Raw genomic sequence first — 25313 nt, forward strand, 5'->3', positions numbered from 1 at the left:
TAACCATTATTTATGCTATTAAATAGAAATAAGAATTACCCATAAGAAAATATTACTTGAAATCAAGAGATTTAGATGAAAGAGTTTTGGAATACATGGGTAGAATAACCCATGGATAAACACCTACATAACTTAGAGTAAAGAAAATAAATATAATTTATCCTATAATCAAAATACTTTAGGCATGAGAGTGGAAGGAATACTCTCATTGAAGCCTTACATACGCTAATATAAGATAGGTAATTAAACTTTAAATACTTAATAATATATGCATTTGAAATCATAATATGAAAACTCATAAAGTTTTATACTTAAATTAAATAGAAGACTTTGATAATTTATTTGAACTTCATGGATGAAAGGATCCATGAATTCATACCCACACACCTTACATACCTGGAATTTGAAGTATTACTCAGAATCGAAGGACTTAATAAACACTCTTGAATCCTACCATTTTCTCCTCGCCGGAGCATTTTGTGTACTACCCGGAGTATATGAATTATCGGAATAGTATTTCTACACTATTAAGAACTAAAACTATATTTTGAAAATGAGTAAAAGAGTGTATAGAGAAAAGAGTTGCTTGAGAAAGCTTGATTAACAAAATGATGAAATAACATGGGTATTTATAGGTGTGAAGGAGGGACCTAACAATAATTAAAATAATTATAAAGAAAAATCTGAAAATTTAATGGAAGATTGTGATGGCATGAGCGATGTCAAATGGAGGACTATTGATGTCATGAGTGATGTCAAATGGATCTAGATCTTGTCATGGTTGGTGAGATGAACCTTCTTTTAACGGAATATCCTTTTTCGGAGCTGCGTTTGAAAAAGATAACTTTCTCATTAGGATTTGATGTATTAATATGAGTTGTTGCTCTAGAAGGATAATTTCATTTCTTTCAAGAATCAACCAATTTGGAGCATCCTATAGTGATATATGATTTTGCTTCTACAAACACTCTATTTCGTCACAGCACCATGTGTTGCAATAATTAATTTATTTGACCTACTTAACCTTTCAAACGTAAAATATGGTCTCACAAAAGTTGTAGGTAATGATGTTCGGATATTCAAAAATTTGAATCACCTAATTTGGACCATCCATTTAAAAGTTATGCCCAAATTACATAAATGATATCATTTTTATCAAGAATTGGAATAACATATACAATGTTTTTAAGGGTGTTACATTATCTCCCCCTTGGGAACACTCATCCTCGAATGAGGAAAGACATAGATTGAGTAGAGTAGAGTGTAAACCAACAACCCATCATTAATGCAATAGTGCAATTTAAAACATCATTCAAAATATATTTCATAATTTTGCATGCATATGACAAAAAAAGTTGAAATGCAAGGATTTCAAGTAATTGAGCAAGGAAAACTTAATACCTTAGGTTTGGATAGAGGGAAAAGATGAGGGTATCTCTTAATCATATCCGCTTCCACTTTCCATGTAGCACTTTCGATTTGTTGATTTCTTACAGCACCATGTCTTGCAATAATTAATTTATTTGGCCTACTTAACCTCCAAAACTTAAAATATGGCCCACAAAAATTTTAGGTAATGATGTTCGGGTTATTCAGAAATTTGAATCACCTAATGTGGACCATCCTATTAAAAGTTATGCCTAAAATACAGAAGCGATATTATTTTCATTCATAATTGGAACATCATATATAACATTTTTAGGGGATGTTACACTAAGAGTAAGTAATAACTCAAACCCAATAACTATGTCACCAAACATAGGAGAATATTGAACCATTAATGTCGGATGTTTCCCAAATTACTATCTTGACATGATAGGACTTGATTAGTTATGCATCCGTGACTGTTGATTCGTTCTTACACTGGCAAGGTATGAACGGAAGTGTCAATAACGTCGGTTTGTTGTACTATCATTGGCTCATAAGTGATAGTTGTCAGTTAAGAAAAACTCTCATATAGGTCTTGATAATACTTTGAGTCAGATTGAAATGGATTGGATGTATATGATTGATCTTGTATAAATCATATTCTTGTTTAGACTTAGGACATCTTGATTAACTTGTTCCTTCTTCTGTGTTGAGATTCTGAGTTGATTTGATTCTACCTTGATGCATGTTTCATTATGCCATTTTACATACTCGTACATTCCATGTAGTGACGTCCATTTGGTCCTGCATCATTTCATGATGTAGATATAGGTACTAGACATCATCAAAAGGTGCATCGTTGAGGATCTATTCACTTTCAGTTAGTTGGTGAGTCCTCCCTATTTTCGAAGGATACTGCAGTTATCTTTTCAGCTTTGAGTTAGCTTTCCTTTATTTGATTTGTGGTAGCCATGAACCTGTCATTATCACCTCTTAGATTATTGATAGAGGCTTCATAGACTAGAGTGTTAATGATGTTGATTTGTTTCATTTGACTAATTTCATTCTTACTAGATATTGATTGAATAGATGGTTGGCCTTTGGCCTTATTTATGAGCAGTATTCTAGTGAGTTGAGTCTTCCACTGATAGAATGTGATTAAATGAAGGTGTGATTGGATCAAGTGATTCACTTGAAGATCAACAATGATCTTCGAGTATCGAATACATCTAGGGTACCCTCCCGGGATGTGACAACTTTTATAGCATGCTAAGGGAAAAGAGAAGAAAGATGAATCTATCCAGAATCAAGAACAAAAAGGGAAAATAGATCAGCGGAGATGAAAAAATCTCCAAGCAAAAGTAAAACATTTTCAGACTCTTTTTAATCTTCCACAACCTTCTCCTGATTCTAATACTCTTCAATGTATTCCTAACTTGATCACTTTGGAAGATAGTAATAGATTGTGTATTATACCTAATGAAAAAGAAATTAAAGAGGCTGTTTTTAGTCTTTAATTTCTAACTTTAAGTGCTGCAGGGCCAGATGGATATAATGGAACATTCTTTCAAAGCTGCTGGGATATTATCAAAGAGGATATCATTGCCTATGTTCAAGACTTCTTTAGAGGTAAAAAACTGACCAAGTACTTTTCGCACACTTGCCTAGTGTTAATTCCTAAAATTGACACCCCTAGTTGCTTTGGTGAGTTTAGGCCTATAAGTTTGTCAAATTTTACTAGCAAACTTGTTTCCAAAATAGTTTTCTTGAGATCAAATCTTATGTTTAAAAATCTAGTCTCTCCCAACCAAAGTGACTTTGTCAAGGAGAGACTAATTACAGAGAATGTTCTTTTAGCTCAGGATATTATTCAGAATATATGAAAGACTAACAAGGATGACAATGTTGTTTTAAAACTTGATATGGCCAAAGCATATAACAGAATGTCTTGGCACTTTGTAATAACTATTTTGACTAAGTTTGGCTTCTCTAAACAATAGACGGACATGATCTTTAATCTTATCTCTGAAAGTTGATACTCTATGATTATTAATGGCACTAGATATGAGTTTTTCTCTTCTTCCTAAAGTTTAAGATAGGGTGATCCCCTTTCTCCCTCTCTTTTTAGTTTGGTTGCAGAGGTCCTCTCTAGATCTTTAAATAATCTGAATGATCATAATAGATTCATCCCCATTTCCATGCCTCCTAATTGTCGTAATATAAATTACTTGGCTTATGCTGATGATATTGTTATTTTTAGTAGTGGCTATACTCCTTCTATGCGACTCATCATGAACCGAATCAAAGACTCTGAGTCAAGTTCTGGTCAGCTAGTTAATAGAGATAAAAGCTTCTTTTTTCCTGCTCCTAAAACTTCAGCTCGAAGGATTAATAGGATAGGGAGATGTACTAATTTCATGGACAAGAACTTTCCTTTTACTTATCCTGGTTTTCCCTCATATGTTGGTAGAAAGAAGTTAAAATATTTTGATTATATGGTTAGTAAGGTTGTCAAAAGGCTGAATGGTTTGCATGGTAAGCTTCTTTCTTATGGAGGAAAATTTTATTGATCAAGAGCTTTCTTCAATCACTTCCTATCTATACTCTCTCTACCTTGACCCCTCTCAAAGTTACCCTTAAGTTAACTGAGAAGCATTTAGCTAATTATTTTGGGATAGTGCCAAAGTCGTAATAACTATCATTGGTGTTCTTGGTTAAATTTATGTGTTCCATGTGACAAGGGTTTGTTGATGTCAAAAGTATGGAAGACTTTAGCAATGAAGAGATGTGGATGTTAAGAACCTCAAATTCTCTTTGGGCCTCCTTTGACAAACAAACGTATTGCATCAAAGCTCATGTGGTAGGTAAAATATGGGATCCAAGTAATTCTCATGCCTGGAAGAGCTTCAGGTTAGAGAAGATGCAGAGAAGCATATTATTTGGCAGGTTAATTCAAGTACTATGTCTTTTTTGGTGGGATAATTGGATCGATAAGGGTCCTCTAGCTTATCAAGCCCCAGATTCACACAAAAATTCAAAGCTGCATGTCCAGATATTCATCCACAATGGAAATTTGAACATTGACAAACATGGAATGATTTTTCCAAGCCATATTTGTGCACATATATGTACAATTGAGATTGGCAACCCTGAGAAGTAGGATCAAGTTTTTTGGGATCTCGCATAGAGTGGTAAATTCTCTAGCAGTACTGCTTGGAATTTGGTAAGAACAAAAAAAGGTAAATAATCTTTAATCAATAAGGTATGACATTTTTCTATTCCTTTTAAAATGTCTTTTCTTATTTAGAAAATTTTGAAAGAGAAACTGCTTTTTGAGGATGTTCTAATGAAATTTGGAAAACATCTGGATTTCAAATGTAACTGATTTCCAACTAAGCATGACCAAACTTTGAACCATGTTTTCAGCGAGGGAAAAGTAACTAGTCATAGTTGGAATCTTTGTGGTTATCCTCTTGGTATTAAGCTTTCTAATCTCCCAATTAGATATGTTTTAAATTCTTGGTGGCAGGAAAGTACAAAGAATGATGTGCATAAATTGATATTACATATTACTCCTATTATTATTTGTTGGGTCATTTGGAAAGCGACTTGCGCTATGGAAATCAAAAGAAATTTAGTAGATACAAGCTTGAGCAATAAGTGAACTGGACAGTTCAAGCGGCCACCATCAAGTCTTTCCCTTCATGCAAACTTTTTTTCCGTGGAAGGAATTTTGTTACAATATTGTTAAATTGCAGCCTATTCCTAGATTACTGGTGGTATGTTGGCAAAAATTATAGCAAGGACTTCTCAAGATCAACACTGATAGAAGTTTCAACATAAGAAGGCTGGACTTGGTGGGGTTCTTAGAGACGAAGAAGGAGAGAGTTGATCATGGATTTTTCAGTCCTGATAGAGTGTTCGAGTCACAATGTAACAATGACAAAGGCATCATGGTATGATTGCAAATGGTGCATCCAGAATGGTTACACTAACCTCAACATCGAACTGAACTCTTAGCTAATCATAGCAATGCTCAAATATGGTAAAGCTAGCAGTTACAAATTAAATTAAGTTATCAAAAGCACTTCTGTACTGCTTAGGCAAGCAACAATCAGGTTCACTCATTCCTACAGAAAAACCAATCAACTTGCAGATTGGCTGGGAAAAATAATAATGAACTCTCAGGCTAGCAACACATATCTTTCATCTCAACAACTTCCTAAGAGGCAAAGGGAAATTTCCTCATGGATAAGAGACAGATCCCAAATCTTAGATCAAAATTTGACAAAGTAAACTTTTATATTAGCTAGGCTAATTGATTAAAAGTTGGAAATTGAGAAATAAGTTTTTTGCTAATAGCTCAAGTTTTTACAGGATAGTCTATATCCTTTGTGTTCTAATATGAACCTTTTATGGAATGAAATGAGCCACTCCTAGTAAGACTGAGGAATTTTTAAAAAATAAATATCAAAAATGTACTTCCAAAAAAACATGTGGCAGTAAATTCTAAGAGCATGTGGCAAGCTTTCTTAATAGCATTTATATCCTTCGTCTTTTGGTGCCCTCTTTATTTATTTTTTAAAAATATATGATAGAATTAATTTCACTGCACATTGTATTGGCTTTGTTCTTTTTATATTTGTTTATCCTTGATACTTTCAAATACCACCTCATCTTGTGCCTTGAATTTTTTTATCTTTTTTTTGAACAATTTAACATACGAAAATTCCCTTTTTATTTATTTGATCTCTGATAATTTTATTTATTTCCAAATTCAAAGCTCTCATCAATACCATAACTTGCGAGTACTCAAACTAATCGGGACCAGAATAATCATCCACCAAGTAGCACATATGAAATACACTTCTTCTTCTTTTTTTATTGAGAAGAAGAGTTTAATTGTAATGACCCTCCAAGTTATTTTGCCTTATTGTCTCTTTTTTAATTTTTTAGAGCGTTCTTATAGCGACCCCAATTCATTTATGGCTTTCTGGCACTGATTGTTTGGTCTCCTGGTCGTTCGTTTGGGATTTAGGCCCGTTTTTCTGTTTTGGAGTTTTTATAACTTCAAATTTGACTTCGATCAAAACAGTAGGTAAAATACCTCAGAACAGAATTTTGACAGTTTCATCAGCTCCGAAATGACCAAATTATGCTAGTAGCATAGTAAGAATGAGTATCGCGGCAATCGGTACGAGTATGGGGCTATTTAGCGCTTTAGCTTTTTAAATTTGGCGTAAGGTTGACTTTGGTAAACATTCTTGAAAAATGCACTCGGATAAAAATTTTATCAGCTCAGTTAGTTCTGGATTATCAATTTTTGTCTAGGATGACCCTTCCTTCACTTCTCGAGACTTCCGATCTAATTCCGAGGCCCCTTGTAGAATTGGGCTAAAATGACACATGGTGTGGGACCCACTTTCCATTAAAATGACCTCATATGGGAATTTCAAAAGCTTCATTGAGTCTGAAATGTCAAATTTGTTGGGGAAGCATATCTCATTTGTACGCATGGGGTTCCGAATGAATTCTGAGCACCCCTTCGAGGAAATTGAAAACACCAGTTATTGTAGTTGATGTGGTGCAATCCAATTGTGGCCTTCGCATTCGCGGTCCCTCATGGCCGCGTTCCCGAAGCAATGGCCAGCTTGACCTTCGCATTCACGGGCCATTGGCGATCGTAGACCTCTGTATCCTTAGCCTTCGCAATCGCAGGCCCTTGGTCGTATTCGCGAAGGGTACCTCTACTGGGACTTCACATTCGTTGGCCACTTGGGCTGTGTTCACAAAGAATAAAGTCTTGGCCTTTTTATCAAGACCAAGGACACATTTCAACCATTTTTCAAAATTTAGAACTCGATTTTTCCTCCGATATAAGTCTGAATTTGGTGATTCAAAGTCTGGTGTGTTCATAATTGTTGTGACTACTTGGGTTGGTGATTGGAGAGTGTTGGACACCCTTCGTTTTAGGTAACTTCACATAAATACCTATTGTCCATGCTTTAATTGAAGCTTACAATGTGATTTTATTGCATGTTGTGTTTTTCAATGATTCGAGCCCCGAATTGTATTCCATTTTGGAACACAAGTTCAAGGGTAGATTTAAGACCTTTTTGCGAAGTTAATTCCAGAATTTTTAGAGCGAATCCCACATTTCTATTTTTGACTACAAAATTGATCTGTCTCTGATTTTAGTAATTTTAATGACAAAACAACTGTATTAACATTGAGTACTTATTCTGATAGCATGGCTGGAAGAAGACAAAGCAGAAAGGTAAATCTGTAGTGAAAAAGCATTGTGCTTGAAATTCAAAGTAATTGAAAACAGCTTGTATAATTAGTAGTAATTAAATGTGGATAAGAAATTCTGACCGAAAGAACATGTTGTCTAATTTTCACATATTACATCTTAATTTAAGATAAGTTGGCTAGTTCTCATTCTGTTATTAGAAAATTTAATGTTGGTCATATATATATAAGTTTAAGAATTTTAAAATTTTCAAGATATGTGTACCTCGATCTAAAGTGACTAATAAAAAGTTATTGATTTCAAAATAATTTGCCATCTAAGATGAATATACTATTTCGATTGTTGTTTGTTAATTTTATTTTGATTGTAATTTGCTATTAAATTGCATTAATCAGCATACATAATGTAAATAGTAAGGATCCTAGTTTGGATGGCTTTTCATATACGTTTTAATATAATGAATGAACTGAGGAGTGAGGGTGAAAGTTACAGTTAGGTTATGTTATATAAGAAAAATTTAAGAAATGCTTTCCTCATTTTGTTTCTCAAGTTGTGAGCAGGACGTATGTATACTATTTCATGACTGAATCATATGAACTTAATATTTTTAGAACTTGAGAGTTGGACATATGCACACTATTTTGTGACTAAATCATTTGAACTCAATATTTTTACTTTAAAGTATAAATTTATATATATAAAATTATTAAATTACAATAAATACCGTAATTTAAATTATACCATAACTTGTTCATATTCCCATTAGTTGAATGTGTGGCCAATTGTAAGAGATCAAAGCAATTGGTAATAAATAACAATAACTTATCCATATATCCCATGACTTGGATGTATTTCCAATTTTAAAGATGAAAGCAATTGGTACTATTGGGTGGGCTCAACTGTAAGACAATTACAACACTCGTTTGCCCCCCCCCCCCCCAACCCTAACCCCAACCCCCCACTTTTAAATTTGAAAATATGTATAATAGCTTTTTTATCTTTTAATGTGAAATTATTGTAATAACTGGAAAATGAAATAGTTTTTATGTGTATCATTTTTTACGTTATTATCTATTTTGTTATCTTGTTTATGTCCTTACAATTAACATGAACACATATTATTATTTCTATACTTTTATTTTATTTTCTGTTTCAATATTTGTACTATCTTATTATTGAATATTCTGGAGTCTTCCAAATAATTAATTTTGTTGTTTATTTACAAAAAGATCACAATTTATTTGTTGGTTTCTTCTTCAAAATTTCAAGCACTGCAACAAAAGTTACCATCATTTTGAAGAGCGCAATACTATTTTGATATCATTATATCAACTTCTCAATTTCTTGAGCCATGTTATATTATTCTAACTTTATACTTTATTTGGTCACTTTTATTTGTCACATTTGGATTTGGCATTCCTATTAAGAAAATAACTATTGACATTGTTATTTTACCACACTATCTCTATTAATGGATATTTAGTATTAGGTTTTGAAAAATAATTGGGGAATAAAAAATTAATGCTAAGAATAAAATATGAAAAAAAATTATTGTTTTTTCTTGATAGGTTAAAAATGTCAAGTAAAAATGAAAAATTATTTTTTTGAAAATAATGGGCAAGTAAAAGTGTATTATATTTTCTCATTGAAAATTATATTGTGTACTTTTTTACTTTATAAGGTTTATTTACATTCCACCTTCGCCAAACTTCACTCATAAAATTTATTGTTATTCAGTTTATATATGCTAACTTAATATAAAAATCAATATCTCTGTATGAAGTTTGACTTTAGGCCCTCAATATTGATGAGCCGAGCTGTCGATATAAACAACCTAAACCACTTGATACTTGATAGTATATATAGAGAGAGAGGAGGAGGAGAAGAAAGAAAGAGATGAATAGAGGGGATATGGAAGGAGTGAAAAAGAAGGGAAAGGTATGTGTAACAGGAGGAAGTGGTTATCTTGGATCATGGATGGTTATGAGACTTCTTCAATTTGGTTATTTTGTCAACACAACTATTAGATCTCATCCTGGTTTGTTACTATTACATTAATCCTTGAATTTGTTTTCTTTTATTTCTGTTCTATGTGAAGATGTACATCATTTTTAGCCCTCAGAGGAAGAAAGGCAAAATAATAAAATTCATTAGATTTTGGTTTTTGATGAAGATGAATTATTTTTGTAGATTAATTATCAATATTTTTTAATTTTATGATATTTTTATAAGAAATATTATGTATAAAATATATTTGAAAAGGCTATTTTTTTATTTGTTTTTTGAGTGGTCAAGATCTCAATTTTTTGTTGTGTGCGGAGTGATTAGGAGTGTTAAAATCAAACTCAATCCATTCAATTTGTCAATCCATTCAAGTTTGGGCACGTTAAAATTCACTCATTTATTATCTCAATTTATTTCAGCCTGTTAAGAATTGAGTTGATATGTAGGTCAAATTGACTAATGAGAATTTTTTTAAAAATATTTTTAAAAAGATATTTTTTTCTTTGATATGTTATATATAGTCACAATAAAAAAAAGTAATTATATTCGATACTAAGAATTTATAAAAGAGCAAATAAAGTAATTAAATCTTAACCAGAATTGGGTATGTTGGGTTATGACCTGCATTTCATCCCAAGTTTAATCCACCATGAGCACTTCCCCGACCTAAAAACCCCCAGAAAAAGTCTATTGTTTTTCTCTATTCCTTTTCCTCCTTTTCACAGGTGTTCAGCCAAGTAGCGGCTTCAAACACCTTTAGGCGAAAATTACATTATTCATAAATAATTAAAATTATATATATAAAATAAATGTTAAATTTTTGATTTGTTTGTATTTTGAATTCTTTAATAAAAAATTTAATTCTGTCAGTAGACCATTTTTCCCAAAACGATGTGTTAAAATGAAAATTTTCATAGGCCACTTCATTGCCTCATAAGCACGATTATAAAGTCAAGGAACTTATTAATAATGGTTTCGTTAAGTTGAGGTGTTAGGATGAAATTTTTATAAGTAATCGTCTTGACAAAGTAGTGCAAGTTTAGGAGTCGGGTAGGCCATTTTGCCAAATAAATACGTTCAAGTTTCTAACAATGATTTTTTATTTTTTTAATTCATTGGTAGATCGCAAGAAGGATGTGAGCTACGTCACGAATCTTCCAGGTGCACAAGAAAGGCTTCATATTTTTTATGTTGATTTAGACAAACCAGAGGGTTTCAATGCAGCAATTGAAGGATGCATTGGGGTATTTCATGTTGCACATCCAATTGATTTCATAATACATAAATATGTGTCCTTTGTCTTGGTTTTAACAGGTTGAAATATATGTCCTTCAACTTTGAATTTGCACAAGTAGACACTTAAAACATACATGTCTTATGTGACATAATACACGTAGGCACCACATAGGACACATAATTTCCATGTAGGATGCCACGTAAGAAGAATGTGTGTATTTGTTCAATTTTATACAAATTTAAGTGCATACTAGAGCACACTCAAAGTTGAAGAATGTAGATGCAAGCTGGAGTCAAGTTGAAGGACGTGTGTATGTATTATACCTAATTATTTTAGTAGGTAAATTCAATTTATTTAAGGTGACACAGAGATAGTAATTTATTGATTTTACTATTATAATGAATAAAATTCAGTAATTATATGTGAAATTAACTATTGAACTCCATTCTCATTTAGGGTGTGAATTTTCATATACTTTGTCCCAAAACATCAATGTATATTTTGCTAAATAGTAGTTGAAAATTTGTGCAGGTCATCAAAACTATAACATGAGTTACCCTCCATATGTACCTTTTGTACATGTAGATGACGTGATAGATGCTCACATTTTCCTTCTTGAAAATCCTAATGCAAAAGGGAGATATATTTGTTCAGCTGTTGAAATAACACGTGTAAAGCTAGCTGAGTTTCTTTCGACTAGATACCCTGAATTTCAAAATCAAATTAATGAGTAAGTACAAATGCTTGCCTTATCATTAATATTGTTGCTTCTTTTAAAAAAGTTTCTTTTCTTTTATAAGGAAAGGAAAGGAAATAAGAAAATATTAAGTAATTATTTCTTGTTTTAAAAATTGAGTGTCTTTCTTTTCTTTTTAGTTTTTTTTATTATAGTACTATCTGTAGACAATGAAATTCATGTCGTGAAAATAATAATCAAGACTGAAAAATATCGTAACAATCGTAGTATTTGATTTCAAATATTAGTGTTATAATCTCTATAAATCATCTGATGGACTTGATCTTGAATCTTGTGGTTTTGATCTTGATTGGTGGATCTGATAATCTGGATGAACTTTATCTTGATTTGTTCTTGAACATAATCTTGACTTGTATTTGAATTCAAGGGGTTTTGAGTTTGTTCTTGAATCTGGTGGTTTTGTTTCTTGAACTTGAATGTTTGAGTGCTTGAATTCTTAAACCAACGTTTGATCCATGAGCTCTTTCTGACTTTTTGTTAGAATTCTGGTGTGATTTCTGAATTATGAGGATCTCTATTTATATTTGTAGAATAGAGGAGTTATCATGATGAGAACAGATTTCATTTCGTTCAATCAGATTTAAGTGACATATTAGAAGAATAGTAAAAATAACAGATTTTCTTCAGCCAATCATATTTAAGCAACATGACATGGTCTTATTGATTTTTTTGTTTTACTTTACATGCCACATCATCTCGACACCAAAATGGACCTCTAGTATGAGATGATAATGAGCTTAGCAAAATGAGTTCATCTATTGTAGCTCAAATCAATAAACTAGTCCAATAAAATTGAAATTTAATTAAATTCATATTTATTGGACTTAAATAATCAACTCAATTATATTAATCTATAATATTTATTTGAATTAATATATCTTGAATTAAAATATATTCTGAATCAGTTAATGAATTTATATTCAATCAATTTTAAATGATTACACTACCATCTTTCTTAAAAGTAATCATCAAAACATAATGTACTGGAAAAAGTTAAATGTATGATCTATGCTAACTATCCTAATATTTTTTTTCTCTAATTTTGAGTAGCCAAAAGAACGTGATACCGCTCTGATAAGCTAAAAATTCACACTTCTTTTTTTGGCTAAAGAAAACACATAGTATTTCATTTCCTATATCTAGATATTATAAGTCTAATTAGGAAATGTTTATTTTGGAAAAATGGAAAAAATATACTTTATTTAATTTGCAGTTAATTTGCAGGTACACATGGGCAAGTAGTGAAGAAGTTAAATTCCCTAGATATTCATCCAAAAAGCTTTTGGAGACTGGCTTCAAGTACAAGCATGGCCTTGAGGAAATGTATGATGGAGCTATTGCATGTTGCAAGCAAAGAAGCATACTCTAATTAATCCCTTTGTGACAAATAAAATTTGTTTCATATTATATGAAGCTTTTTTAATTCCTTTCTTCTTTTATTCTTTGTTTCCAGTTTCCACTCACAGACCAAAATAAAGGAATCAACATTTTGTGCTCTTAAATCTGTTAATGGTTCAAATGATCAGTGGAGAGAAAGAGTACGTAGTTACATTTGCTTTGACAATAGTATAGTACTTCTCGAGGTGTACTTGGGGGTCTCGAGAGGTAGATCGGGATGACATCGAGGGAACTAGTGATGGAATGGAAAAGTCTAAGAAAAGGTAGAGGCTAAGAAGGTAGCGTACAAAGTTGGTGGAAAGTAAGAATGAGGAGGAAAAGTGGATGAATGGGGAAAAGATAAAGTGGTGAAGAAGGAGGCGAAGAGAGGTTAAGCCGGAAAAGACAATAATTTTGTAATGCGTGTATGCTGAATTAAAGGACAATGGCGGGGATAAGAAGTTGTATAAGCTAGATAAGATGAAAGAATTGAGGGCCTATGACCTGAATCAAGTGAAGTGCATCAAAGACGAAAACGATAAGGTTCTAGTGGAGGAGACACTCATTGGACAGAGGTGGCAATTATACTTACATAAAATTTTGAACAAAGAGGGGGCATAGACATTGTGCTGGGAGGTTGGAACACTCGGAGAGGCATCAAAATTTTAGGTGTTGTAGGTATATTAAGATTGAGGATGTTAAGGATGTTATCCATAATATGCGTAAGGGAAGAGCAACTAGGCCAAACGAGATTCGTAACATAGAATTGTAATCTTAAACTGCTCCTTATAGTCAGTCAATGTTGTTGATTTTTCCTCTCTTGAACAAGGAGGTTTTCGACAGTAAAACTCGTGTTATTTACCTTGATCTTTTCAGTCAGTCCTAAGGAACCTAGCTCCTTAAGTCGAGCAGTTGGTACTAGTTTCTTTCAATCAACCACTCCTAAGTCTTGACATGAAAAGACTTAATTGTACATCAACTAGTGTAGGAGACGCACGTAGGACTTTGGCACCTGAGATGTATATACATCACATGCATATGTAACTTGCACAGATATGAAAATAGGAGCAATGGCTTCTTAACTATTTTATCTTGATTTTCTTCACTCACTTAGGCAAAGAAAAAAATCTTCACCAAGAAAAAACAAGCAATTACACTAACTAATCAAGATTAAAGTTCAGCAAAATCCACACAATCATGGTGAAGGCCGAAATCTAACTCCAGGTAGGTGTCTTGAAACAAACTCCCGACCTAATGTGTGGAGGTCACAACTCTCTAGTTCTTGATCCAACGCGTCACTTTAACCTATTATGTCTAATTGATGATATTGTTCCATAGAACTGGATGATGTGCTTGATTGCAGTCCTGTTGGAGTAATTGGACTTTGTGGTTGCGGCATATGAGACAGAGGGAAATGGTGCGCCAAGGTAGAAAGGTGTGCTTGAACATGTGATAACTCAGCTTGCAAAGTTACAACCTACAAGTACAAAATTGAAACACTGAAGATGGAACTAGAAGTGGAGCTAGTAAGGATTCAGGCCGGTCCCAATTTTCTGCGGTGAAAAATTACATTGTTTATTTGCTTTCTTTATTGTTTTCTTCTTCCTCTACTTGAGTCTTATACACTTGAACTAAGGGTCATTTCAAAACAACCTCTCTATCTCCACGAGCTAGTGGTAAGGTCTGCGTACACTCTACCCTCCTCATATCCCACTTAGTAGGATTTGTTGTTGGTTTAGTATATGTGAACCCCTTTCAACTTCTTTGTGTATTTACTTCTTCATATTTTGAATGCCCTTAATAAAAAATGTGATTTCGCCACTGAATGAAACTTTTTTCTACTTAATTCAACACAAAATGATAATAATAATTTGGTTTTGTAGACCTTTACAAACTTGTTTTAGAATTTGAAGTTTTATGTCATTTTACAAGAAATGTTAATTTTTTCATATAATTAAGAGATCTGAAAATATCATTTTCTTTTATTCAATTTATAAGTGGTCATAAAAGATCTTTTTCCTTCATGTAATGTGTAAATATTTGTTAATATTTAGTATTTACATAATCAATGTATCTTTACATATAATAACATGTAACATATTTTATTTTTTTGATTACTAGCTAATCCAATGTTTTAATGGACTATCTGAGTTTTTCTATATATAAATAATGTAATTTCATTTTTACATTATTTGATCACATAAAAGATAGCTACACCTACAAGTAACTATTCCTACAAAATGAAATTATTAATAATGGAAAAATAAAACAAGTGCTACAACATATTAAAGTATTGATATGCATGTAAAAGTTCTTTTACACTAACACTGTATAAAACTTAAAACCAACCAATATAATGAAAGTGAAGCATTTAGTTTTTTTCCTAAAAAAAGAAGAAGATATAATATAAGTTAAGTACTACTTTCTTCTGTTTTAACACTGATCCTCCAACAAAATAGATCATTATGGTTGATAAATAATTGAATAATATTCATGATTATTGAATTAAGAAATCTTTGAAGCTGCTTCCACCCGCTTTCGACCAGATAACTCACCTTAATGTATTATGTTCCGTTAACATGGTAAGTATTCCATTCATTTTTATTTGTCTATTATTTTAAGAATAATTTATTTATTTGTTATTTTTCAAATATCAAAAAAGATAATTATATATTTTTTACTTTATTCTCAACAATAATTTTTTATTTCCTAAATCATTTTCTAGAACCTAAACTATGCATCAATTAATATAAATATTGTCTAAAATATTTATATTAATCATTGCTTTTTAAGGTATGGTCAAAATTTAAAAAGGACTAATAAAAGTGAAAGTTTAATTCTGGTCTTGGAAAGTTCAACCATTTGTGTTATCTCCAATTATAATGGTTAGAATTATTTTTTTCATTCACTTTTATTTATCTATTATGTTAAAAATAATTTTTATTTGTCTATTTTAGCATATCAAGAGAAATACAATTTTTTTTATGTTTTGCCCTTAATATTAACTACTCATTTTACATTTATTAAAGATCAAATACTCTCTTCATATCACTTTACTTGTCGTCCTTACTAAAAATAGATGGTCAAAATTATTTTCATATTAGAAAATTAAAATATAATTTATAAGTTTATTCCTCTCATATTGCATTAATATTATTCTTGAAAGTAATAAACATTGGCTTAACATAGAAAATTTAAGTGAAAAATAATTACATATATTCTAATATTGTGATTGCTTAGATTAACTTTCATTTCATTTATTGAAGAAAGATTAAAGAGAGAATTTTATTAAAAGGGGATTACCATTTTAAAAGATTAAAGATAAGTGTAAATAAAGGCATGAAACTGATTTCTTATGGGCCGTTTAAGCCAAAAATTTGATAAGTAAAGTGGTTTGGAGGGTGTATCAATAAATATGAGTATCATAATAAAATATTACACTTCATTTGTATAGTTTAAATGGTGCGCAAAATTCATTGTAAAGAAAGAAATTAAAAAGGTGAACGAGTACCACTCCCCTCATTCCATTTTTACTTGTTCATTATTTTAAAAATAATTTTTATTTTTACTTTCTCTATTCAATTTTATCATATCAAAAAAAGATAATTAATATTTTTTATTCTTCAACATTAATTACTTATTTCGCAATTCATTTTTTCAAGACCTAAAATTATATATTAATTAATATCAGATACACTACTCTCTTCCGTCCATTTTAAATGTCTTTTTAACCAAATAAATTAAGTTTAAAATAAGTATTACTTTAGAAATTTAAGAAGATATTAATTATTTATTTTTAAATTTATCTTACTATTAAAATGATTAATAAAAGATATTAAATAAAATAAAATAACATAACATTATTTTACTAATTTTATTAACACTTGTTGTAAGTATTTAATTCCTCCATGAAGCGGCTAGGAAACAAAGAAAGAAGAAAGTCAAATTATTGAACAGTGAAATATTTCTCGAGCTGCTAAAGTTGGTTAGGGTTACTTATTAGACCCCGCAAGCAAGACAAAACATTTCAAAGTCCACCATCCATCAATTATTCTATTCCAAGCTAAAAATCTTTCTTGTAGAAAATATAATAGTTAGATAAAAAATTTACACCAGTATAATTTATCTGACTATATATATTTCTCATGTCTGATTTTAAGTGAAAGTGTTATGGTTTGAGGAGACAAATACGTTTTTTTTTTGTAATTATAATTGACTTAAACAAATTTATTTTTAAAAAAATTATTATTTTTTTTGACTTTTTTTACTTTTCATATAGTTTTAAATAATTAAATGTATTTTAAAAAATATTTTTAAGAATATTTTAAAAATCTATACCCGATTGAATTCATAGTCTAATTAAGTATTTTGATTATCATACTCTGACCTTCACATAAATTAAATTAGAACGATACAACAACAAAAACAACAACTTTCGTAGGTGAGGTTTGGGGTGGCGGGTACAAGGTACGCATACCTTATCCAGTTATCCCTATATACCTTGGGAGATAGAGAGATTGTTTTCAATAGACCCTTGTGTCTTGAACCAAGGAAAGGCGTATCGAAAAAGAAATAATGAAATTAAAGAAATCATAACAAAATACTATGAAAAGATAACAAAACATTCCTAAAATAAAACTAACCAATAAAAAATACTAATCGAATTACCCATGAACACAAGGGAATAATTCGTAATTCGTAAACTAATTGAGATAATGTCAGACAAAGCAATCATCAACATATTGAATTGATTTAACTCCATCTAACTTAAAAATTATCAAATTAACCTTTAAAAAATGATATATACCACATAAATTGAGACAAAACGTACCTGTTGTCGAAGAGTAAAGATGTGACCACAAGAGCCATATATAGGATCTCTAACTCTAGCAAGTGCCTCATAACAAAGTGTAACGACAGCGTCTAGACGCTTATGTGTTGGAATTGTAAGCAACAATTTAGAGGCATTACTAGCTCCAAACACTTTGTGTACAGCAGCAAAATGTGCAGTGCCTTGATCTGAATCAAAATAAGGTGCAAATATTGTTGGGTTTAATTGATAGGTTGAATGGGAAATTGAGGGAAAAAGAAGTGGAGAGGAAATGATATGTTCTCTCTTATTTTATTAAATAAGCTTTGGTCACACATAGGTGGTGGAAATGAAAAGTCTCCTATTTAAAAATAGAAGCACTCCTTCATGTTGCTAAAGGGTCAAGAAGAGGGTCTCCCCTCGCGCCGTCGTCGTCGTCGCTCGCTCGGCTTCGGCTACGGCTACGGCTACGGCTACGGCTACGGCTTTGGATTTGGATTTGGATTTGGTCAATTGATATGATTGATAATCTTTTTGGACCAAATTTTCTTTAAATTTTAATTAATTAATATTATTTAATTAATTAATTAATTAAGTGAAAAAAAAAAAAATCCTGACCCGCGACCCATTTTTTCCCGGATTAATTTAAAATTTCCCTCCGTTTTTTCCAACGGATTTTTGAATGGTTGCAACCTTGTCCGAAAAGTTGCAAACCTTCTCAACAGGCAAACCTTTTCCCAACAGGTGCCTTTTCTGAAAAGGTATAAACAGTCTATATATATCTGTAAATTTTCAGAATGTTCAATACGAAATTCTGAACATACCCTCTTCTTCTTCTTCTTTCTACACTTCCTAAAATCGTGTGATATACATCCTTCAAGTGGTTCGCTATCATCAAAGATTTGCAGTACCTCTATTTTGGTGAGTAATCGTTCTATCCTGGGAGGAAAGATTCCAAAAACCTCGGGTACTTTGAGGGGAATAATTTCCTTAAGGACACACTGTGCATTCAGTGGACTCGATTCTGTTTCTGCATTAATATTTTCAGATTCTGTTTTTATTATTTTCAGAAGTTTCTGTTTCTGCATTAATATTTTCAGATTCTGTTTTTTTATTATTTTCAGAAGTTTCTGTTACTGTTTAATATTTTCCAATACAGTTTACTAACAATCTTAAGGAAATTATCGTTATTTTGTTTTTTGATTAAACTGTATTACACTTTTGGAGACTAAAACCTGTGTGGTTTTCTACTCCGTATGAAATAAATATTCTGACTTGAAGAGTATAAAAACTTCGTTGGAATATTAAAGTTCATACTTGTACAACGATTTGAAGAGTATAAAAACTTCATCGTTGTTTTTTTGTAAAAGGTCTGATATTCTGAAATATTAAGACAGTTTGTCTATTTTGACAGTGAAATAAAATGACAAGTGATACTGCTACTACTTCTGCGACTGTTGCTGCAACAAGCCGCACTTCTGTGCCACCGGCAGAAAAACCAGGAAAATTTTCTGGAGCCAATTTCAAAGGATGGCAGCAAATGGTGTTCTTTTGGCTTACCACTCTTGGTATGCAGAAGTTCACCAATGAAGACCCTCCTGTGCCCGCTGCTGATATGCCGGCCAATGAAAAGTTTATGATTACTGAGGCATGGACACAGGCAGATTTTCTATGCAAGGGTTATATCCTAAGTGCTTTGGATGATGATTTGTATAATGTCTACAGTGCTATAAAAACTTCTAAAGAATTGTGGGATGCACTTGAGAAGAAGTACAAGACTGAAGACGCATGCTTGAAAAAGTTTGTGGTTACTAAGTTCCTAGACTATAAAATGATAGATAGCAGGACTGTTGGAACCCAGGTTCAAGAACTGCAACTTATTTTTCATGACCTTATTGCTGAAGGCATGGTAGTTAATGAAGCATTTCAAGTGGCTGCGATAATAGAAAAGTTGTCTCCTTTATGGAGAGATTTCAAAAATTATCTAAAGCACAAGCGTAAGGAAATGAAATTGGAAGATCTTGTGATTCGTCTCAAGATTGAGGAAGATAACAAAACAGCAGAAAAGAAGTTGCGTGGAAATTCAGCAATTATGGGAGCGAACATCGTTGAAGATACTGCTCCAAAGAATAATAAAAGGAAGCAACCTTTTTGGAAAGAATCAGGAGCAGAACAAGAAAAAGTTCAAGGGCAATTGTTATAATTGTGGGAAAGTTGGACACAAAGCTCCAAATTGTCGTCTTCCGAAAAAGGACAAGAGAAAGGGACAAGCCAATATGATGGAAAATAAAGAAGCTATTGATGATCTGTGTGCAATGCTATCAGAATGCAACTTAGTAGGTAATCCCAAAGAATGGTGGCTTGATTCAGGAGCTACTTCGCATGTGTGTGCAGTCCGAGAAGCCTTCTCTACTTATTCCCCTGCAGCACCTGATGCGACGATCTATATGGGAAATTCTGCAACTGCAAAGATTGAAGGATATGGGAGAGTTTTTCTGAAAATGACATCCGGCAAGGTGGTGACGCTGAGCAAAGTGTATCATGTTCCAGAAATACGAAAGAATTTGGTGTCTGCCGGCCTTCTTATCAAGAATGGATTCAAGTGTGTTCTAGTTTCAGACAAAGTAGTTGTCAGTAAGAATGAAATGTATCTAGGAAAAGGCTACCTCACTGAGGGTCTTTTCAAACTAAATGTAATGGTTGTTGATGATAATAAAGTTCAAGCTTCTTCTTACTTACTTGAGTCAAATAATTTATGGCATTCACGTTTAGGACATGTCAATCATAAAACCTTGCGAAAACTGATTAATTTAAATATATTGCCTAACTTTGATTGCAATAAATCAAAATGTCAAGTATGTGTTGAATCTAAGTATGCTAAGCATCCTTATAAATCTATTGAACGGAATTCTAGTCCCTTAGAATTGATTCACACAGACATTTGTGATATGAAGTCTACACTAACTCGTGGTGGAAAGAAGTATTTTATAACTTTTATTGACGATTGCACTCGATATTGTTATGTATATTTGCTTAATAGTAAGGATGAAACAATTGATGCATTTAAGCAATACAAGAACGAAGTAGAAAATCAATTGAATAAAAAGATAAAAATGATTAGAAGTGATAGGGGTGGAGAATACGAATCTCCTTTTGAAAAGATATGTTTAGAATATGGAATTATTCATCAAACTACTGCCCCCTACACACCTCAATCAAATGGAGTTGCGGAAAGGAAAAACCGAACATTAAAAGAAATGATGAATGCTTTATTAATAAGTTCCGGTTTACCGCAGAACTTGTGGGGGGAAGCTATCCTTACAGCTAATCGAATACTCAATAGAGTACCCCACAGCAAAACACAAACTATTCCATATGAACTATGGAAAGGAAGAAAACCCAACTTGAAATACTTCAAAGTGTGGGGGTGTTTAGCAAAGGTCCAAGTTCCTTTGCCCAAAAGGGTAAAAATCGGACCAAAGACCGTGGATTGTGTTTTTATTGGCTATGCTACAAATAGCAAAGCTTGTCGATTTTTGGTTCACAAATCGGACAATCCTAAAATTAATGTTAATACGGTAATTGAATCAGACAATGCTGAATTTTTTGAAAATATTTATCCGTATAAAACTAAAAGTGAATCCTCAAGTGAAAGATCTAAACGACCAAGAGAAGTTCAAAAGGAAAGTAAACCATCCGAAGAGGATCCAAGGCGTAGCAAACGTCAAAAGATATCTACTTCCTTTGGACCAGATTTTGTGACATTCTTGCTTGAAAATGAGCCTCAAACATTTAAAGATGCAATGTCTTCTTCTGATTCAGCATTTTGGAAAGAGGCAATCAATAGTGAGATTCAATCAATTTTGAATAACCATACATGGGAATTGGTTGATCTTCCTCCTGGAAATAAACCTTTAGGATCAAAATGGATATTTAAAAGGAAAATGAAAGCTGATGGCACTATTGATAAATATAAGGCAAGACTTGTGGTCAAAGGTTATAGACAAAAAGAAAGTCTTGATTACTTTGACACATACTCGCCGGTAACAAGAATAACATCTATTCGGGCGTTAGTGGCACTTGCAGCTGTATATGGTCTTGAAATTCATCAAATGGATGTTAAGACGGCTTTCTTAAATGGAGAATTGGAGGAAGAAATTTACATGGAACAACCTGAGGGTTTCATAGTTCCAGGTAAAGAAAGGAAAGTGTGCAAACTTGTTAAGTCACTTTATGGACTTAAACAAGCACCTAAACAATGGCATGCAAAATTTGACCAAACAATGTTGGCAAATGGATTTAAGATTAATGAGTGTGACAAATGTGTTTACATTAAAAATACTCCAAATCATGAAGTCATTGTTTGTTTATATGTTAATGACATGTTGATAATGAGTAAAGACATTGCCAATATAAATGCTACGAAGCGTATGCTTGCTAGCAAATTTGACATAAAAGACTTAGGGGTTGCTGACTTAATCTTAGGAATTAGGATCCATAAAACTCCACAAGGTCTAGCATTATCACAATCACATTATATTGAAAATATACTTGATAAGTTTAAATATTTAAATTTCAATGTTGCAAAAACTCCAATTGATGTAAGTTTTGCACTTCAAAAGAATGAAGGTAAAAGTGACTCACAATTGGACTATGCACGAGTTTTGGGAAGTTTGATGTATATTATGAATTGTACACGACCAGATATAGCATGTGCTATTAGCAAGTTGAGTCGATTCACGAATAATCCTAATCAAACTCATTGGATGGAAATGAAACGAGTCTTGGGGTATTTGAAACACACCTAAAACTATGCTTTGCATTATAATAAATATCCCGCAGTAATTGAGGGATATAGTGATGCAAACTGGATCACCGGATCATCTGAAGTTAAATCCACAAGTGGATATGTTTTCACCATTGGTGGAGGAGCAGTGTCTTGAAAATCATCAAAACAGACATGCATCGCCCGCTCTACAATGGAGTCTGAATTTATAGCTTTAGACAAGGCTGGTGAAGAAGCTGAATGGCTTCAAAATTTTTTGGAAGATATTCCATTTTGGCCCAAACCTTTGGCACCCATATGTATACATTGTGATAGCCAAGCGGCAATAGGAAGGGCAGGAAATGTTATGTATAATGGAAAATCGCGTCACATTCGACGGCGACACAATACTGTTAGACAACTACTCTCTAGTGGTGTTATCACTATTGACTACGTAAAGTCAAGAGATAATATATTGGATCCACTAACAAAAGGCTTATCTAGAGAGGCTGTTGAAAGATCATCGAGGGGAATGGGGTTAAGGCCTAGGACAAGTCAACATGGCGGTAACTCTACCTAGTAGACTGGAGATCCCAAGAACTAGGTTCAAAGAGATCAAACAAAGTTATGATTGACGGTTCAACATTGTCAAATAACTCAACCCATTCTCGTGATGATGACAATGTTCAGAAACAAAGGATAAAACCTTAAGGCTTTTAATGAGTTAATAAAGCTTTAAAGGTTTTTTAATGATTATCTAAATCTGACGGAAAATAACTAGATAGTGTGTCTATAGGACTACACGTTTAGAAATCACCTATGTGAATGTGAAGTATAAGCCGCTTCAAGGGGAATGACAGTAAAGGCCCATTCTCTATGCATTCACGAAACCAGGCGGTGTTCATGGCTAAAACGAACACAACCATGAGAACCATAGATGGTTGATGATTGATTGTGTGACTTATGTTGTCTAGTTATACAACAAAGTTCGACGGTTCAAAGATATCGCATCTACCGATTGATCGAGTATATCCTATATAAGTTCACTATGGAAAGTTCAAAGGGAAACCTACTTATCCAGATGCAATTAATCTTCGCTTGTATATCACACACTTATCCGTGCATTCCTTTATCTTGTAGACATTCCCCATTCATGTGGGGGATTGTTGGGTTTAATTGATAGGTTGAATGGGAAATTGAGGGAAAAAGAAGTGGAGAGGAAATGATATGTTCTCTCTTATTTTATTAAATAAGCTTTGGTCCCACATAGGTGGTGGAAATGAAAAGTCTCCTATTTAAAAATAGAAGCACTCCTTCATGTTGCTAAAGGGTCAAGAAGAGGGTCTCCCCTCGCGCCGTCGTCGTCGTCGCTCGCTCGGCTTCGGCTTCGGCTATGGCTACGGCTACGGCTTCGGCTTCGGCTTCGGCTTCGGCTTTGGATTTGGATTTGGATTTGGATTTGGTCAATTGATATGATTGATTGATAATCTTTTTGGACCAAATTTTCTTTAAATTTTAATTAATTAATATTATTTAATTAATTAATTAATTAAGTGGAAAAAAAAAATCCTGACCCGCGACCCGCGACCCGTTTTTTCCCGGATTAATTTAAAATTTCCCTCCGTTTTTTCCAACGGATTTTTGAATGGTTGCAACCTTGTCCGAAAAGTTGCAAACCTTCTCAACAGGCAAACCTTTTCCCAACAGGTGCCTTTTCTGAAAAGGTATAAACAATCTATATATATCTGTAAATCTTCAGAATGTTCAATACGAAATTCTGAACATACCCTCTTCTTCTTCTTCTTTCTGCACTTCCTAAAATCGTGTGATATACATCCTTCAAGTGGTTCGCTGTCATCAAAGATTTGCAGTACCTCTACTTTGGTGAGTAATCGTTCTATCCTGGGAGGAAAGATTCCAAAAACCTCGGGTACTTTGAGGGGAATAATTTCCTTAAGGACACACTGTGCATTCAGTGGGCTCGATTCTGTTTCTGCATTAATATTTTCAGATTCTGTTTTTATTATTTTCAGAAGTTTCTGTTTCTGCATTAATATTTTCAGATTCTGTTTTTTTATTATTTTCAGAAGTTTTTGTTACTGTTTAATATTTTCCAATACAGTTTACTAACAAATATACATCCTTTTACACACTTCTAAGAAACTTGCATGCACCACAAGGACCACAATTATTATTACTATTGCTATAGTACTGAACACCACCACCACCACAATCACCGTTCATATTTTCTCTCTCTGTGTGTACGTATGTATATATGTGTGTATGTGGTCTTGTGTTTTTCAATTGCCTAAAAGGGTTTTTGAGCTTTGTGTGGTCTTGGCAAAAATGGAAGAAGAAGCAGAAAGAGAGAGATGGGTATTTATTTAAAGAGAGTGGATTTTGTACTAAAATCTAAGACTCTTGGTTAAGAATGAAATAATACTTATTACTTCATCACTAATTTTTGTTGATAGTTAATGTTTGTTATTATTAGTATACTCTTTATTTCAATTTGTTTGTCTTATTACTATAAAAAAATAAAATATTTAGTGACAATAAAGTTTCATTTTAGGGGCTAATATTCATTATCACAAAAATATTAGCGATAATTGTGTTAGTGTCATTACATTCAGAGTCGTCAATACACATATTATGTTATTGCCGCTAAATGTAATGTGACGTCAATTGTATTATTGCCGCTAAATATAATGTGACGTTAATTATATTATTACCGCTAAATAA

At 32.5% G+C, this 25313-nt stretch overlaps 2 protein-coding genes across 3 annotated transcripts; one reads left to right on the forward strand and one right to left on the reverse strand.

The window, feature by feature from the left end:
- The first annotated feature begins 9405 nt into the window (after positions 1-9405).
- Positions 9406-13107, forward strand: LOC129875964 (vestitone reductase-like). Of its 2 annotated transcripts, none has more exons than XM_055951228.1 (4): positions 9406-9659; positions 10748-10939; positions 11394-11592; positions 12844-13107. In XM_055951228.1, exons 1-4 carry the CDS (start codon positions 9518-9520, stop codon positions 12986-12988), a joined length of 678 nt encoding a protein of 225 aa, XP_055807203.1. In that variant the 5' UTR covers positions 9406-9517; the 3' UTR covers positions 12989-13107. The 2 variants fall into 2 exon arrangements, with proteins under 2 accessions (XP_055807203.1, XP_055807204.1); XM_055951229.1 differs by having other exon boundaries at positions 10748-10786.
- A 1189-nt stretch (positions 13108-14296) lies between these two features.
- LOC129876890 (LOB domain-containing protein 19-like) lies at positions 14297-24815 on the reverse strand. The gene is made up of 4 exons (XM_055952369.1): positions 24721-24815; positions 20225-20236; positions 17828-18044; positions 14297-14473 (listed from the first exon to the last, which is right to left on the reverse strand). The coding sequence occupies exons 1-4, from the start codon at positions 24813-24815 to the stop codon at positions 14297-14299; spliced, it is 501 nt and encodes a 166-aa protein (XP_055808344.1).
- Positions 24816-25313: the final 498 nt, after the last annotated feature.

Source organism: Solanum dulcamara, chromosome 12 (assembly GCF_947179165.1).
Source record: "Solanum dulcamara chromosome 12, daSolDulc1.2, whole genome shotgun sequence".
Lineage (NCBI taxonomy): Eukaryota > Viridiplantae > Streptophyta > Magnoliopsida > Solanales > Solanaceae > Solanum > Solanum dulcamara.